At 36.4% G+C, this 18,323-nt stretch overlaps 1 protein-coding gene across 2 annotated transcripts; it reads right to left on the reverse strand.

Annotated features, from left to right (window-relative positions):
* Nucleotides 1-18,243, reverse strand: LOC121864193 (mediator of RNA polymerase II transcription subunit 17-like). Of its 2 annotated transcripts, XM_042363205.1 has the most exons (9): nt 18,155-18,243; nt 15,490-15,657; nt 14,944-15,085; nt 10,885-10,890; nt 6,453-6,656; nt 5,721-5,898; nt 4,676-4,922; nt 3,486-3,771; nt 1-1,266 (listed from the first exon to the last, which is right to left on the reverse strand). In XM_042363205.1, exons 1-9 carry the CDS (start codon nt 18,232-18,234, stop codon nt 580-582), a joined length of 1,998 nt encoding a protein of 665 aa, XP_042219139.1. In that variant the 5' UTR covers nt 18,235-18,243; the 3' UTR covers nt 1-579. The 2 variants fall into 2 exon arrangements, with proteins under 2 accessions (XP_042219139.1, XP_042219140.1); XM_042363206.1 differs by lacking the exon at nt 10,885-10,890.
* Nucleotides 18,244-18,323: the final 80 nt, after the last annotated feature.

The following is an 18,323-nucleotide window of genomic DNA, read 5'->3' on the forward strand; positions in this document are numbered from 1 at the left end:
TTCTTTTAGAATTTTCCATTTTCCTTTATTTAAACTGAAAAGAAAATATACATACAACGCTTCAAAAGCCAAACTAGATATCAATACTTTGGAAGTCTTGAAAATACACTGCAATGGTACAATACAGTAAATCTAATGGTCTGAGAAAATAAACAATTTGTATTTCTTGCATCAGTTTCCTACTTTAATAACTTGACAGCTTTTATTCTGAATTCCAAACTCAATGAATCAAGGTACTGTACTTCTATCCTCATGTGTGAAGGCTGGCCACCAGGCTCTTCCACTCCAGAATTCTCAGGCTGTCCTGATCAATCCTTCTAAATTTTGAATCTCTAAGGAATCAGGTTTTCTTTTTATTCAACCATCCCCGTCTCTGCCTTTCCCTGCCCCTCCTACAGTAAATTTTACTCATTAATATCTCTACCATTATCCATCCCATCAACCCTAATTGCACGGCCAAATCCACTATCTGTACCAATTTCAATGTACTGTAAGTAAACACAACAATGTACAGGAATATCACCCATAGGTTACATTCTCAATATGAGGAAGTAACTTATTCCTCTAGATCAGATAGTCTCAAGCAGTGAGGGCCGCCATAAGGAGCTCCATCTTGTTCAAGAAGTTTCGTCCCTCCATCCGATCGAGTCTTACTTCCTGCCAATTGGATCCAAGGTGTTCCCATCTCTGTTCCATCACCACCGTTGACGGGTAGAAGTCTGGACGGGGTGATGAGGACACGTAAACGGACACGCGTTGATGAGGGCCTGAATGGACTCCAATAACCTTGTTTCCTGAGGGTGAGGCCAGCATGACGGTTGAAGCATTACCGAGTGGTTCTATGGCACCAGTTCCAATATTTTGCTCGGATGACAGGAGAGTCCAGCCAGTGTATTTAGCCAGAACTTGTAAGGCAGCCATATTGTGCTGAGAGATTTGGCAAAGTATCAGATTTCTGAGTTCTTGAGGTTCGAAGGACATGGTCATGATTTTACCGTCCCTACAAATACACTTTAATGTTCTTTCGAAGATGTGAATCACTAACTTGGTTCGTAATACAGTGTCGTACCCCTGGGTGACTATGTTGATCTTTACACAGGATTGGGTCGGTGAATTGAAAGCATTCCAATGAGAGACAATTAATGGGTCTTTAAACTCAGCAGCCAATTGGTCAATCACATACATGGTCCTTAGTCTCAGAAAGTTGTGTTGCACTTGTCGTATTATTTGTTCCAACAATGTCTGATCCTTCATTAAGCTGATCATCTGTGGATTACAAAAAAAAAGTGACTTAACACATTATAAAATAAAGAGGATGCAGTACTGTACTTAACTAGCAAAAATTAATCCAACAGCTTGGGAAAATTAATCAGATAATCCAAAAGATAAAATTATTAAAGATTGTAAAAATTTATTTTATCTAAGACAGATATTTTGTATAAAATATTCCTAAGAAAACTTGAGTTTTTCATACAATTATTAAACAGATTCTAATTTGTTACATAAATGCTGTTTAAGTATCGTAGTCTGGATACAGTACAGTATATACTATGCAGATGAGCGTAAAAGTGCCAAGCGTCAAGTTGAATGTTTTCTAAAATACAGTACTGTACTAGTGTCAATATATTACAGGGAAATTAAAACAATATACTGTACTGTATTAGTTGTCAGGTAGGAGGGGAAGAAGTAGGCTACAGAAAGAGATGGTTTGAGTTGGTAACAGCTGAGGGTATAAAATAATTCAATAGTTTGTCAAGGGATTTACAAGAGATGTGCTCAGTGAAGGAACACCATGTATGAAAATGGTTAAAGTAAAGGGTGACCAAAAAATCTGACACATACCGTCTGCGCGGAATGTTAGTTCGTGTGCTGAAAAAATATTGATATTTACGATTATGTGATATAAATAAAGTCAAGTAACACTTGCCACTTCAATTAATACTTTGTAGTGTTTCCTCTGCGCTTCAGACAGTCTTTTAGCCTTCGAGGAACACTGTCAGCAAGGTTTTGCAAGAGGTCAGGTGGCAAGTTAGCCCAGGTATCCTCGATGGCTGCCTCTAGCTTCGGGATTGATGATGTGTCAGCGTCGCGCAAACGACGCTTAATAATGGACCACAAATTTTCTATTGGGTTAAGATCTTGGCTACTGCCAGGCCAGTCATTAAAGAAAGGTACCTCACAGTCTTTGAGCCACTGTATGATACTTTTAGCAGTGTGGCATGGGGCACCGTCCTGCATGAAAAGGCTTGCCTTAGCTTTATCAAATGATTCAGGTAAGAAATCACTGAGCAGTTCAAGATAGTTGTACTGATTCATCATCTGGTTCTTAGGGAGAATTACTCGTTCACCAACACCATAATACGTAAAGGAAGCCCAAACCATAAGCGAGGCAGGGTGCTAAACAGTCTTTACAGTGTATTGTGGGAGGTGCGCGTCTGAGTGGGGGGGTGGTACACCCTCCCTCTATTACTCCCAGTCACAGAAAACGTAGCCTCATCCGACCATAATACACTCCTCCATGTCTCTAAATCCCACACTTCATATTTCTTGCAAAATTTCACTCTATTTTCCTTCTGTCTCTTTGTCATCAGAGGTTTACGGCGGGCATGAAAGCTCTTAAATCCCAGGTCATTGTGCAGGGCTTGTTGAACACAACTTAACGAGACGTGACTCAAAAGACGGGGGTTTCTCTCTTTCACTTCACGTGCTGTGAGCGAGGGATTGGCTCGAACTTGTCGAGAAATAACCTTAAGTGTCCGTGGAGACAATAATTTAGGCCTACCAGACTTAAGTAATGGAGCTGGTAACTCGTCCTCTCCAAGGTCACAGAAACGTTTGACAAGATTTTGAACAACTTGTAATGCCACACCAGTCTGAGCCGATATTTCTCTCAGTACATGGTTCGCTTTGTACAATGCAATCACTGCTGCAATATCGTCTCTTGTAGCAACCCTCCTGGAGATCTCTGATGGCCACTATGTCGGGTTAATGCACCTTAAACTAGACAAAACATGGCCACATGGCGCGAGAACCCGCACAAAAAATCTTCCCCTCACAGCTGCCAGAGGCGCACTGACTACAAGCCGTGACGTGTTCTCAGTTGCCAAATGTCAGCACTTGCCAACAAACCAAGCGTTTTGACATCTCGCATCCCAGGACAGGCTTCACAACATATGATCTTATTTTTGCGAGAACTTAGTTCGTCGGCCCTATCGCGACTTAACATTCCGCGCAGACTGTACATTAATTCCCTTATAAAATGAACCAGATATTGTATCATGTGTTCAGATAATGTTGATGTTCTGATTCATTTTGTTTCACTCAAAATAAGTTGAAGATATGTGACTACATGTGTTCTTAATGTGATACTGTACTACCAAAATGGAATGAAAGAATATGTACTGTAAATCTGTAGTAGTATTATATAATAAAGAATAAAAGTGAGAAAAATATCTACTGTACTGTACAATACTGTAATAACAAACCTGATTCTTATCCATTCCCTCAGGTCCGGCTGCCCTTCTGCGTTTACTCATGCCCATCGGGGCATAGACAGGATGAGGCAGTGGGTGCTGAAAACTATGGTGGTAGACCCGATGTAGCAACTGGTGGAGCGAATGTTCCAAGTCGTGCTCATGTTTGTATTTAGAGGGAGTGGGACCTCCTCCAACAGTACCAGTGCTAACTCCACTACCACTCCCAACCATATTGCTGGTGGGCCCACAAGTACCTGGGGGCCCCTGACCAGTAGTGGGTTTACCGCGTACATTGCTGGAAAATGGAAATACATTCACCTCTATTCCTTCCAAGATGCTTGTATGATTTAATATAATGACTAACACAGTACAGTACAGGCTCATTTGTTAGTAAAGTCTCCACATCCTCTAATATACAGTACATGTCATCCATTTTTTTACCCTAAACTCACAAATTACCTCCTTCATATTACTTATCAATAGGATATCTGTTCTTTCAACACAGCCTATAGAGTAATCCTCACCAACCAATAGGGGGGGGGGGGGTTTATGTTGTAAAATTTCCCCACAGTTGGTTAGGCTGAGTCCAATTGGAAGTAAGTGTTGGGGAAATGACCACTGAGAGGCATACTAAATAGTTCTATAATAACCAGTTCAAGGTAAAAAATATGTGCAGTGTATGCTACAGTATACCTAAAATACATTTATTATAAGTAAATACACATGAGAAGGTCAGTGTAATGGTGTAAGGAGAATAAGAATTCTTCTCATAATAGGACACTCTCTCCAACTAAAGGGGAGATTAATTAAGTACATTAGAGAAATATAAATAACATGTGGCTAGGGTTTTCAAGTTGTCTTAAGTTGAGAACTGATTATTGACTATGAAACATAAATGACAGATTAAACATTTATAAAAATGGAGGAATAATGTTTGAACAAAATACCTTTTTGAAAAGCTCAATACTGTATCCTGCCTGAGATAATATTTCAATGGCAATACTGTACTGTATATGGCTCTCAATTTACTGCCACTATTTCAAAACAACTGTACTGGTGTTTAGCTTTATCTTCTATTTAAACTTAAATACAGTACTGCACTGCACAGTTATGTAATAATATATCCACTACCATACTGTACCTCTAGTGGTTTCTTGGTAAAATAAAAATAAACACATTTTACAATCATTCACACTTACTTCTTGCCATCAGAGTGACACAATCCCACCAGCAGATGGATTCCAGGGAAAATTGTGGCAGTAATTTGATTACCAACCACAAGATGAGGTATTGAGGGAGTGAGTTTGACGGCTTCTCGGGCCAACTGGCTGAACAGTTCTTTACAAAACAACACATTCTGAGCCTTCTCAAGTTTTTGTTGCCATGGGGTGTCTCCCGCTACAAAATCACAGTTATTTAATTGTGCAGAGCAGATGTCTTCTTCATCTGAGGAATAGAAGAGTTAAAAGGTTATCCAGTCATGAGGATGAACATACTGTATACAGGTTATCATTGGTCAAATATTAGTGGGAACAAAGCAAACTGAAATGGTGATTCCTAAAGTATGAAAAAGAATTAATTGATAAATCCAATGATAACATCCACCATATTAACTATACAGTATTTACTATACAGTACAGTACAGTATGGCACAGTACAGTATGGTACAGTACAGTACAGTATGGTACAGTACAGTACAGTACAGTACAGTACTGTACAGTACAGTATGGTACAGTACAGTACAGTATGGTACAGTACAGTATGGTATGGTACAGTACAGTACAGTACAGTACAGTATGGTACGGTACGGTATGGTACAGTACAGTAGTCTTTATTCTTTGAGTTGATCATTGCAAAGCCATACATTAACCACAAGTGTATACAAAAATCTTACACTGTCAGAAATTTATCTTATACAGTAATCTAGTTATTGGTAAATAAAGTATTTTAAAATGTAATATAAATGTACATTAAACACATGCATTATTTATCAACTAACTAGATAACATCCAGCTTCAATACAATAAATCTTTAACATGTTACTACAGTACAGTACTGTAGACTGTGACCTCTATTCTAAAAACTACAGCATCCAGAAAACATGTTCATATTTCATTCTGTCATGTTTTCCACCATTCAATAATAAACATAATAATATTTCCAACATTTTACCAACAGCACTACCAGGTTAATGCCTGATGATTTTATTTAGCACAAAGAGTTAAGTATTAAAAACTGTCCAACCTTTTTTGATGCAGACAAAGATGTACGCAGAGCCCATCAGCTCCGTTGGGACAGTGACTCGCAGGGACGACTGTAAACCACGTGAGGGCAAGGGAGATATGGGAGAGGCTGAACCTGTGCCAACCACAGCACTTGGTCCTGCTCCTTCATCTGCTTTTGAGACTTCAAATATGCCAGTCTGTAGAGGAAGAACAGTATAACAAATAATATGTTTTTCAAGACCTTCATTTTAAAAACAGTACAGATATGTACTACTGTACAGTAATAGAGATATGCCTATGATGTGTCTGTCAGTTATTGGGATACATTTAATACAATTTCTGATGTTTTTATTTGTTTTAAACCTCAAAAAGCTTCACTCAAAGTAAATTTCAAAGTTTAATGTGATTTCTGATGTTACAATCTTCAACAAATAACATTAAACTTGGCTTCAATATCAGTGATTCTTCAGGATGACAACCTTGACAAATAACAAAGACTGCCAAAGATTTGTGGAAAGGCAGCATGGCCGGCACTTCGCATTCGCGCACGCACACACGCGCGCACGCACACACGCACACACACACACACATATTCAGTTCATACAGTACATTAAATAATTTCCTGGATGTTATTCTGTAAACTTCACTGTTTTCAATAAGTTTTTACTACAATAGAGTACAATACTGTACAGTACTGCCAAACTCCTACTGTAGAATCTTTTTAACAAAGGTGAAACATACAGAAACTTACATGTCTGAACATTGAGCCTGCAGATCGGTATGAGAGGTCTCCTATTATGGTCTTGGCAACTTTTTTCAACCGCCAGTTTTGCCTCAGCCTCAGCAGCTCGATGTGGAAGTCTTGCACCGTACGATTTGGTCGGCCCATTTCTGCCTGAGACGTGCGGAGGCGTTCAGCTCCATTCAGGAGGATAGTAGCAGCGGACTGTAGGCTCTGTGAGAGAGAGGAACAACACAACACTACTCTACTGTATCAACTAAGAGAACAGTGAGGTGCAATGCTATAAATATTCTTTTAATCATTAAATATTGGTGTATAAAAAACACCACCACCATCTTTCTCTTTGTCTGATAAATAAATTATTATACTGTATCAGCATTTACCACTACATTTCTATATTACTGTTATTTCACTTAAATTTTTCTGACAGTGGAAGTTAAGTTCCTTAACAAGCTTCCCTTTTTGAGACACATACAGTATACTAATAGTTTGCCGGAATTACTGTGAACCTCAACTATTTATGCAAAACAAAAATTTATATAATAGTGACTGTTCTTCAGTTCATACAGAAAGTGTAATTACATCATAAGTATCATACTCTCATCACACTCACTATCCAATATTCTTATCCCATGTGCTATCTATCTACATCTCCATTTCCCATTTCCAACCTCTCTACACCTACCTATCCCACAGCTTATCTATCTCTATAACCTTATCATAAATTTCTATTCCACATCCAACGACCTATTGGCTTTGTTGCACTCCTAACTCTATTAAGTAGTAGAACACATGCAATAATATTCAAGAAAAACTAAAACCAATGCATTTATCGATTCACACTACTGTATGCATAAAAAATAGGAGTGCAGTGGTTGAGTGGCCACACTGCTTGTCTCTTGTTCTAGGGGTTAATGGTTTGGTCCTGAAGCACTCCCAGTGCACCCAGCTGTAAATAGGCACCTAACTTTACATGATAAGGACGTGGAGGGAGTTGAGACCAGTGCCGGCCATATTGCTTACTATGCCAACGGTTGAGTTCAGCATACTATACAGTGCTGTTTCAACACTGTCCCTAACTGGCAGTCATGCCTATGGAACCCACTTGCACTAATGTATTAAAAACCAACAATAAATTCTACATGATTTATCATTACTGTAATTACTGTGTTCAATAAGTTTATTTATCAATTAAATTTTTTTTTATCCACTCCTAAATTTTCATCTACAATTCAAAAGTACAGTATAGTAATGTACAATGTTAAGACACTACAGCAATATATTCATCGTAAGTGCATTAGTTATCTCGGTCACAACGCCATGCAAACATTACCCAATGCTTCCAACATTTCTGCAACTATTACACAGAGATGGTGCTCAAGCAACTGCACATATTACTTATATACAAGAATGTACCAGAGGGGAAATACAAGTCAGCTGGATTACACAGTAAATAACTGGTATGAACCTGAAAAAATTATATGGAATTCCCCTCCAGGTGGCAGGCATCTTAACACATGCACAAAACATCATGGAACGCTCAAGACATAACCTCAACTCTAAACTAAATCTAAAATACATGTACTGTAGTTCAGTAAAGTCCATCTATTAAAGTTATATAGACAAATATTCAGACAAACAGACAAGTGGATATAAAGACTGAGTGAGTGACAGATGGACAAGATAACTAATCCAAGCACAAATAGGATGCAAGGAAAATATATCATAAAAAATTGGATGGACAGCAAATGAAAAGTTGAAAAACAATAACATATAAGAAAATAGAAGGATTTAAAGAATTGAGAAATATGATCCATATTACGATGATGAAGGAATCCTTATGAAGAGTTATGAACATTAGACGATAAGAGGGATGTGGTTACTCTTTCATTGAATATGAAGGGCAGGGAAGCAGGGGGAGAAGATTCCAGTAATGTACTGTCACAAACAAAAATCCTGACACCTCTCCTGCTGCTACACGAAGCCCGAGTTTCAGACTCGTGAAGCTGAAGCAGTAGATACTGATGTATTATTCTGTCCACAGATGCTTTTGATTCACGAATCTGAATCTCGGGTTTAGTGGAACAGCTGGAGAGGCGACAGGAATTTTGTCCGCAACTGTACATTATCACAGGTGACAAGAATTTGAAGTTTTCAGAATACAGTAATTGTGTTTTTGTCTTTTTCCCTTTCAAGCTTTTTACTTCTGTGATAGATGTATTCTTCTATGGTCCTCCCTTTGCACAACAAGGCTGTAAACGTCCACACATCACCCATCAGCAGCATGTTCTTCACTAGGCGTTATCAGTAGACAATGCAAGCTTCAACTCCCTTTAATCATAGTTTTTTTAATTTATTACCATACCAACTACAGTACACTGTCCCTTCACTGTAAACAATAGCAATTACTGGTCATATAAGACATTCATCCACTGCTTAGAGTATTCAGTCAAACAATCCTCCTGAAGACTCTGTACATGCCATGCAATTGCAATATTCTACACCAATATCTTGCACTGACAAATCCAAGGCTGCTCACAATAAAGCAACCAAGTTCAATATTTTCTGATAATTATGAATGTTTCTCATTTCATTCATAATTTTGTTCTGTATATCTAAGTGATAATTACCGGTACATTACATTTACCATTGACTTCCAAGTTATACAGTGTGACTATGAAGGACAAAACTGAACATTCCAACTCAAAACTAAATAGATAGGCTAGGATGATATGGGATATACGGTAAGGAGGTGAAGTCCAGATAAACAGAAATCAGTTGTACTTACAGTCTGTGTACTTGAACAGCATTCCATATCTCTTTTTTTATTCAAAATATGTCACCGTACATGAATATACTCAATTACTCACGATTCGTTCTGAACTGTAAAACAGTCACGTATATTCCTAAAATTACTCGGGTGTGTTGTTTAGGCTAATGAAGTAACAACTAAGCATTTAGCTTATACTGTACCTTAAACCTTTTGCTACAACCTGGTTCAGTCAAGACCAAAAGTATCTTAGAGGTAAGGAGTGTAGCAGGTAGATAGGCAGCTACCAAACAGGGAGGTACTACCGCCTGGGAAGATATTGGAAGCATAATGTGTTGTCTAATGGTAGACCCTGCTGCCATATGGCATCACGAAAATTGTGACCAAATCCCAGGTTGCTGATATGACTTTCTGCCTCATTTACACACAATTGCAGGGTCTCAATTGTTTCTCTTACTTGGACAACACAACATATATAATGTACATAATTTCTCAATCTTGAATTTATTTTTTTAAATTTTGTACAGTACTTATTTATGGTTATTATTTTTATTATTTTTATTATTTTATTTTTATTAATTTGCTATTAATTTTATTAATTGTTATAATAATAATAATAGATATTATTATTATTATTATGAATATTATTATTATTATTATTATTATTATTATTATTATTATTATTATAATTATTATTATTACTGTATTATAATAATTATTATTTATTATTATATTTTCGCCCCCCAGGCCCTGATGTGGGTCATTACCTGTGCCCGGTGGGCTAATGCCCCCACCCCCAAAAAAAAATTCTTGGGATGTTCATTGCCTATTCTAGACAGTGGAAAACTGAGTAACGAAAAACATGAAAAAATAAATCAATTACTCCAGATTTATTTTACTACAATTTCTTCACAGTGATAAAGTATTTGGGGATTTAAACCATGATGAAATTTAGGCATATACGATGAATTAGGTGTCAGGTCATCATTTGTTGCCCCTCTTAATGACTACAGTATTGTCTCAAGCTCCTTAATGGGTTATGTTAGGTACAATAGCTACTTATAATTTATTTTATTTTGGTCGTTGCATTAATTATCCATTTTACTAAGTAACCACAAGGATTGATTAATAATGTTTCTCGTATATAATGAGGAAAAATTAACCCCTAATTCATAAATTAGTAAGACAATTATTCCAGTGTCTCACAAAATATTAATAAATTATTTTAAAAGTACCATTTACAAGTGTATAACTGAGTCAGAAAATGAATCAGTACAATAATGCCCCTATGTACCAGTACTGTAGCTGTTGTCATGCTCAGTATTATCCCGAATATCAGTACATTGAATTTTCTGTTAAACGAAGTTTTGAAATATAATAATTTGTTGCTGGTGATATTATAAATAAGATACAGGTACTGTAATATCTAATAAAAAGAATTATATACCTGCACATATGTGTAAACTAAATAAACGAATACTGTATACAACTTTAACAATGCACTTTTCCTACTAACATTAACTAGTGCTTAACACCAGTCTAAATACTATACTAGAGATGTTTGCCTTTAACATTAAGAGAATGTGAAGGTTATCAAGACATCTTAACAGGACTGAGATGGTTCAGGCACTTAAATCCTATTATTGTATGTAGGTGTGACTCCAAACTTACCCCATTCTGAAAAAAGAAAAAGTAATCACAGTAATTCAAAAAATCAACAGTGAAGCAACAAAAACACTTACCTGACAGTACCATTATCCTACTACAGGTACAGTACTGTACAGTACTATCAATATACTCTCATGGACCCAATGGCAGTACTATACCAATGCAAAACCTGACCTTTAGGTAAGTGTTATGGTTGACTCCAGAACAAGGCAACTCAGGAATTACACAATAGCTGTAAACCCAAACTAACACCTAACCATCATAGACTGGGAATCATCACCACCACTACCATCGTTATCATCATCACCATCATCACAGTTTTACTGCCATTTCCAAGTCTATGATGTTAAAGGATTAATATGGGTTAACAAACCATAATTCCCAACTGACTGAGTGAAGGACCTCAGCCGTAAACTGGGATCTATTCTAATTTTCCAGTTACCCGGCATTAATGAACATAGTACAGTAAACATACTGGTATATAAATTGTGTTTGAATATTAAAAACTGCCACTGGTGGTCCAGCCACTGTCAATGAAAGTGCATTGTACTGTACTGTATCCTCTTTATTATCTTCTACACCTTGACTCAGATTGATGTTGTGCTGTTACAGTAATGCAAAACTTTGCTAATTTACCACACTTGTAGATATGAGAGAAAACCAATGTGGCATGCAAAAACACATGCTTATACTGTATTATTAGTTAAATGAAGCTACACTGTATTAATATTTTTATAAGTGCCATTCAAACTTTCTAGGCTGCAAAGCATTGGCTTAACTGAAACAATGAATCTATGTTTCAACTAATTTAAGTTAAAAATGGTACTGTACAATTTAGTTTTCTGGCAAATCTGAGCATAAATTATATTAGTGGATAAAATAATATTATATTATTTAAGCTACAAAAAGAATATATATATATATATATATATATATATATATATATATATATATATATATATATATATATATATATATATATATATATATATATATATATATATATATATATATATATATATATATATATATATATATATATATATATATATATATATATATATATATATATATATATATATATATATATATATATCAGTAACTACAGTTCAAGCTATGTTCCTGAATATGTTATATGTTATTCTAAACAACTCTTCAAAAATCATGACTGATTTTAATCTACAAAATTCAATTATTTTTAAAGTAGCATCAAGTACAGTAATTAGTGGACAGCATGCTTGGCAGATTTAATAATTAGTGTAGTTTTAAAAGAGAAATAGAAGAATGATTTTGAAATCCCATTTATGACAAAGCCTAAGTATAACTTATGAAATATGTGCACCAAGACGTACTGGCTGGAATCAAAGGAAACCCTCAGCCACTGTGGCTGAACCTAATCCATTGACTATTTTTACTCTTCTGTTGCAACCAAAGCCTTTAAGAAGAGGCATTAGAAGCAACAGTTTCCTGCTAAGACAATGAGTTTTGACAACACACCTTTAATATTACATACACTCTGCACAGAAAGCCTTGACCAGAGCATGATTACTAGACCACCTCACTTCTAGCCAACCCAGCAGGAACCCCGAGGGAGATAGCCAAGTCACTCTATCCAGTGCTTGGTCATAACATGGAATTCCAAGATCAATTTTCCATTTATGACCGACCAGATGCCTTTCCAGATTACTCACTTAACAGCAGCCAGTGAGAGAAAAGGATGAGTTAGATAGGAAGCTTCAAGTACAGTACTGTATAAGTGTAACATACTCCCAACAGGAAGTTGAGTACAGTATACATAACTAAAGATGGAGAACAAGACTTTTGCTTTTTAATTCTCCAATGCCACACAACTCTTCAGTGTTGTTCTGGGTAAGCAACAAGCTATTGACCCAGGGTCCTCATGTAGAATGAGTGTATCATGACCCCATTTAAGGACTTTATTAAATTGAAGCCAGAAGTCAGAAGACCATCACAGGCAAGATGAAGCACCAGTTGATGTATGTCAGGTATCATGGGTTACAAACAATGATCAGTCACCTACATACTAATTAAACTTAACAGAGTGAAAGTACTCTGAAGTGAGCCAATGAAAACACCATCACCCAACTGCTCTCAATGCAACAACCCAACCAAGTACCTAACTAGTTGACAGGACCCTTAAAGGGTTCTTCAATGTTCTACCTCAAGACACAAAAAGCACACAATACCTCCAGACTGGGTTATTTAATGTAAAATTCAATAATAACCTGACAATGCACATATGACTTAAATGAAGATAAAAACTCACTTTTACCAGATAAACAACCTAAGAACTATGTAACTGAACCTAAATTCCCCAAGTGTTACAAAATTGAGGCAAAGCACTTATGGTAGCTTCTTTCTTTCCTTCTCTCTCTAGAGCTGCTGTCAGAAAACTAACAAGTATCCCAAATGAGAAGGACAGCTGAAGTGAGGAGCTACTGTAATCATACTGTGTGGCCAAGCTTATCAAGTGAGAAGCAGATAGTGCATTGTCATTACTCATTAACCCTAACCATTACATAGTAGCTGTTGCTTCTAATGCTGTGCCACTAGTCTAGGGGTTATAGTTACAACACAAGGGTATGAAGAATCAATGGATTAGTTTCAACATTCTTGGTTGAAAGTTTTCTGGGTTCCAGCTCATAGACTTCAGTGGGAATATTAAACAAGTCTCTCTTGAAAGGCATCTGGTTGTGAGAAACAGTAAAAGATCTCTTAATTATGGTGTACAGTATAGAGTTGAAAGGTGTATAAATAAAAAATTATAAGTTAAAATTTTTATCTTGGTGGACATTGCTCCTCTGTGCCTTATTGTTAACAAGAGATAAATTTATGACATTCACCGCACTCTCAGGACTTCCTCTTTGTTTCCCACTAATTATACTTCAGGAGATGAGACAGTCTCAATGCTGTAGTGTATTATAATTAAGGTAAACAATTTGGGATGAAAACTGCCAAAAATCACAGAATCTAAGTCATCTTAGCATATACACATCACCCACCTCCACACCCAACCACCGCTACACTCCCATTACCTGCCCACCTAGGCACCCACCCACCTATATGAAGCAAAGTTTATCTCTTTGTTGCAGAGCAAGTTTAATGGTGCCAAACATTAAGTGTTGCCACAACCACCAGAAATTGCTACCCATGTTATTAATAGATAATTCTTTCATTGACAGTGCTCTGGATGTGAATTATCAGTCCTGGATGTCATTCACTTTTTGGTGATGAGTCATAAATATAAAAAGAGAAGGGTGCTATTTTAAGAGTGGGGAGAGATAATGCCATGAGTCCAGCCTCCAGTGTCCCTACCTACAACAGTACACCACCACCAAGACACTAACCCAAAACACCCAAGTAAACCCTTGTGAAACAATAACAACAATTTCCCAAAATCTTTCTCACAAACCCACAAATCATAATGAATATATCTAAAGAATTCAAAGAACAAGTGAGAGAGAAACATTGGTGGTCATTCTTACAGTGCTAATAAACCTTTCGAACTATTTACCACATTTTCTTGCAATATGCATTCTGAGATGCAAATTCTCAGCAGCAAAATCTTATCTCACACAAACACAAATAAACTGTTATTACTATACAAAGTATATGGCAAATACTGCTTTTGTATTTAAAATATTCCCCTGTGTAGAATTAGACTACAGTGTTTACATAACACTGTGTAATATACTAAAATAAATAATCATCACAATATTTTGAGCACATTGTAATTACTGATCACAGTGTTGGGATAAGAGACCTTTAACAACAGTTTTGTGATGTGACAGCTCGTTAGATTTTTGTGCATACAAAAGTCTTACAAATCTTACCTTAAAATGAAGTACATTATGAATACTACAGTCTATTGTTCAGTACAACACACTCACATTAGTGCAGATCAGATTATCCTGTGTTATTGTCATTCACTGAATTGATTTAGCACAGCATCCAGCTGAAGACAACTACAGTATTGTGAGTGTTAAGAACTTAAGACCAACAATGTCTCTCATGGGAACAGTACAGGTGTGAGAAATTTACCTTCTTAAGAGCAAGAAATTGTATGTAATTTTTCTGCTCTGGAGGCTCAGCATGTACAGGGTCCAACACCATATATTGTGGAGGTTTCTGCTTCACGATCACCAGTAAATCATGTAAGACCGACATCTCTGTCAAGGCTTGTCTGCAAAGAGTAAAAAACAACTGAAACAAATACTGTACAGTATTCAATACTGAAAGTTAAATACATAAAAAGACACATAACAAATACTTGAAAGTAAATATTACATGTAAAACTGACTAACTTCTAAAGCAGGGTAAACTGTACACCCCAAGCTATTACAAGGAATTCAATTTTCCATTCCAGATCACAGCAGACTAAATCCTCTAGATTACAAATATCATTAAGACACACTGAACTACACATCAAGGAGTTATAGGTTGAGAAGTTCCTGCATACCAACTTCCCAACCATACTCAATATAAGACATTAATTAATGTAAATAAATTCTTATAACATAATACACCACTAAAACGCAGTATTTAAGTTGCATTAAATCAACAAGATGTGTGTGCTACAATACTCACCTAACCTTGTTTCTGACTTCTTCTAATGGCCAGTGAGGTTGCTGAAAAGGTTGTTTTTCTTCTTCCTCCTCCTCCTCTTTTTTTTCTTCAGTTGTTACCTCCTCACCATCAGTTGCAAAGTCAATCTTCCTCGCCAACTGTGTGAGATTCTCCGACATAGTCGGAGGCCTGGAGGTGGAAATATGCATTGTGCTAAGAACATACCCGGTAAATATTTTCTGAAACTATAAAGTTGTTTTGAACATCTTGCACAGAATGAGATGTTTATTTCTGATGGGTACAAGAAGCCACCGTACCTTTACTATGAAATTGTGAATGAAAAGTGCTGCACTTAACAAAAAGAAATTCATGAAGTACAGTACAATGTCAATCAAAAGTGTAGTAAAACATATTTCTAGAAACTGTGTGATGGTGTAAACTCAGCCCATATCGCTCATATATCTGTGCAACCTATGTTTGAAGCTTCCCGGCATGTCCGAGTTAATGATGGTGTTCGATAATTTGTTCCACTCATCGACTACTTTATTCCCAAACCAGCGCTTACCTACAGTATATCATGCCTAAACCTTTGCTACATGTCCTCTCCTGGTTAGATAGTTTAAGTACCTTTGTTATACAGTATCACCTTTGTTTAACCCCTCACTCCTACATCTCTTAAGGGAGTGCAAATTCAGATGCCTTAATCAGTTTCCTTACTCAAGGTTCCAAACGCCTGGGATAAGCCTTGCCATCCTCCTCTGAATACAGTACTGTACTTACTAGGGATTCAATATCCATTCTGTAGTACAGTAACCAAAACTGAACCACATAATCCAAGTAAGATCTCACATATGCAAAATATAGTATAAGGAACTTATGTTAATAATGAAATAATTATAAACATTTAGAATTTCTAAATGGCAATTACCCAATGCCTGAAAGTTTAAAAAAAGTTTTTATACCATTTCAACAGTTACTTTTCACGTTCCAGATAAAAGGTGTATCAGGCCCAAAATACCTGTACTGTACTTCTGACCTATTACCTTGTGTTTGAGAAAAAATATGGATTTTGTTAAAATTTCATACAGAGGCACTCCTGAACATGTTGGTTAAGGATAACCTCGCTAGTCTTGTAACTAACACTCCTTTGTATGATCCAAAGTACCTTGTTGGCCTTGTTTCGAGTATACTGTATACGTATTCCTGTCTTGGTTTAAGGTTCCTATTTACAATTACTGTACCTTAAATCTTTTTCACAGAAGGATTTCTCAATATCAACAGTGTTTATCTAATATCTGGTTTCTCTATCTATATTTCTAGGATAAGTACTTTACAATTTTCTACATTAAATTTCATCTGTCATTTTTCAGACCAAGAGAAAAGTAGGGGTCCGACTAATTACCCAAATGTACCCAAATGCACCCAAATGTAGCCGCAAAGTTAATTTAATCTGAGTTAATAGATCGAGTGCATGTACCTAACCTAACCTAACCTAACACAACTCATATTAAATTAAGTTTACCAATTTTTGGTGACTTTATGACACCAAATAATAATTGAGAAGTGATTCACAGCCCGATTTACGCTTGTAGGACCATCATTTGACTTCATTGCGACTACATTTGGGTAATTACTCGCTCCCTCGGTATAAGCACGCGATCTATTAACTCAATTTAAATTAAGTTTTCCATTTGTTTGTGACTTCGTGACACCAAATACTATTCGAGAAGTGATTGGCAGTCCGATTTATTCATGTAGGACCATTATTTGACTTCATTGCGGCTACAGTTGGGTAATTAGTCGGACCGGAAAAGTAGTATTTCACTCCTCGTCAGATTTAAGATATTATTATCGTTTCAATCATCTTGGGAATTTAGGTTAAGTTAGATATTAGTTCCTAAGTCCTGAGGCTAGGTTAGGTAAGGTTAGGAAAAATCAAAATCATTCAAAACGCCGAAAACCGTCGGAAATACACAGGGATGACCGAAAGGATAATTATACTAGATTTAATTACATAACTTCATCTACTTTAACCTACCTAACTTAACCTTGTCTTGCCTAACCTACCTAACTTAACCTTGTCTAGCCTAACCTACCTAACTTAACCTTGTCTAGCCTAACCTACCTAACTTAACCTTGTCTAGCCTAACCTACCTAACTTAACCTTGTCTAGCCTAACCTATCTAACTTAACCTTGTCTAGCCTAACCTATCTAACTTAACCTTGTCTAGCCTAACCTATCTAACTTAACCTTGTCTAGCCTAACCTACCTAACTTAACCTTGTCTAGCCTAACCTAACCTAACTTAACCTTGTCTAGCCTAACCTAACCTAACTTAACCTTGTCTAGCCTAACCTACCTAACTTAACCTTGTCTAGCCTAACCTACCTAACTTAACCTTGTCTAGCCTAACCTAACCTAACTTAACCTTGTCTAGCCTAACCTACCTAACTTAACCTTGTCTAGCCTAACCTACCTAACTTAACCTTGTCTAGCCTAACTTAACCTAACATTAAATTACATAATTATCATCTTCTGTTATCATATATAAATAAAAAAAATATAAGTACCAGTGCCAATGTTTCCCCCCTATAGGGTCGTGCCTATTATCACTCAGTAAGTAAAGCCAATACTATAATATCCTCATTTACACAATTATAAAGACATTCTATTATAATATACTCACTGTTGATATAATTCTGTGCCATCATATAATACTTCTAACACCGAGTTCTCTGCAGGGACCTCGAGCCGTATATCAGCCATGTTTTGTTTACATCCACTACCGTACGCCACAACGACTTCTGAAACACAACATCGCTGTCATACATTTTAACATAAATTGTCTCACTCAA

Source organism: Homarus americanus, unplaced genomic scaffold (genome assembly GCF_018991925.1).
Source record: "Homarus americanus isolate GMGI-L3 unplaced genomic scaffold, GMGI_Hamer_2.0 scaffold26351, whole genome shotgun sequence".
In the NCBI taxonomy this organism is placed as follows: domain Eukaryota; kingdom Metazoa; phylum Arthropoda; class Malacostraca; order Decapoda; family Nephropidae; genus Homarus; species Homarus americanus.

What these genes read in the sequence shown, in the direction of transcription:
- LOC121864193 (XM_042363205.1), bottom strand. Translation starts at nt 18,234, where the DNA reads ATGGCTGATATACGGCTCGAGGTCCCTGCAGAGAACTCGGTGTTAGAA. An exon ending in GGCACAGAATTATATCAACA is followed by an intron (nt 15,658 to 18,154) that starts GTGAGTATATTA and finishes TTCCACCTCCAG; the next exon opens with GCCTCCGACTATGTCGGAGA. An exon ending in AGGGAATGGATAAGAATCAG is followed by an intron (nt 1,267 to 3,485) that starts GTTTGTTATTAC and finishes TGTAATCCACAG; the next exon opens with ATGATCAGCTTAATGAAGGA.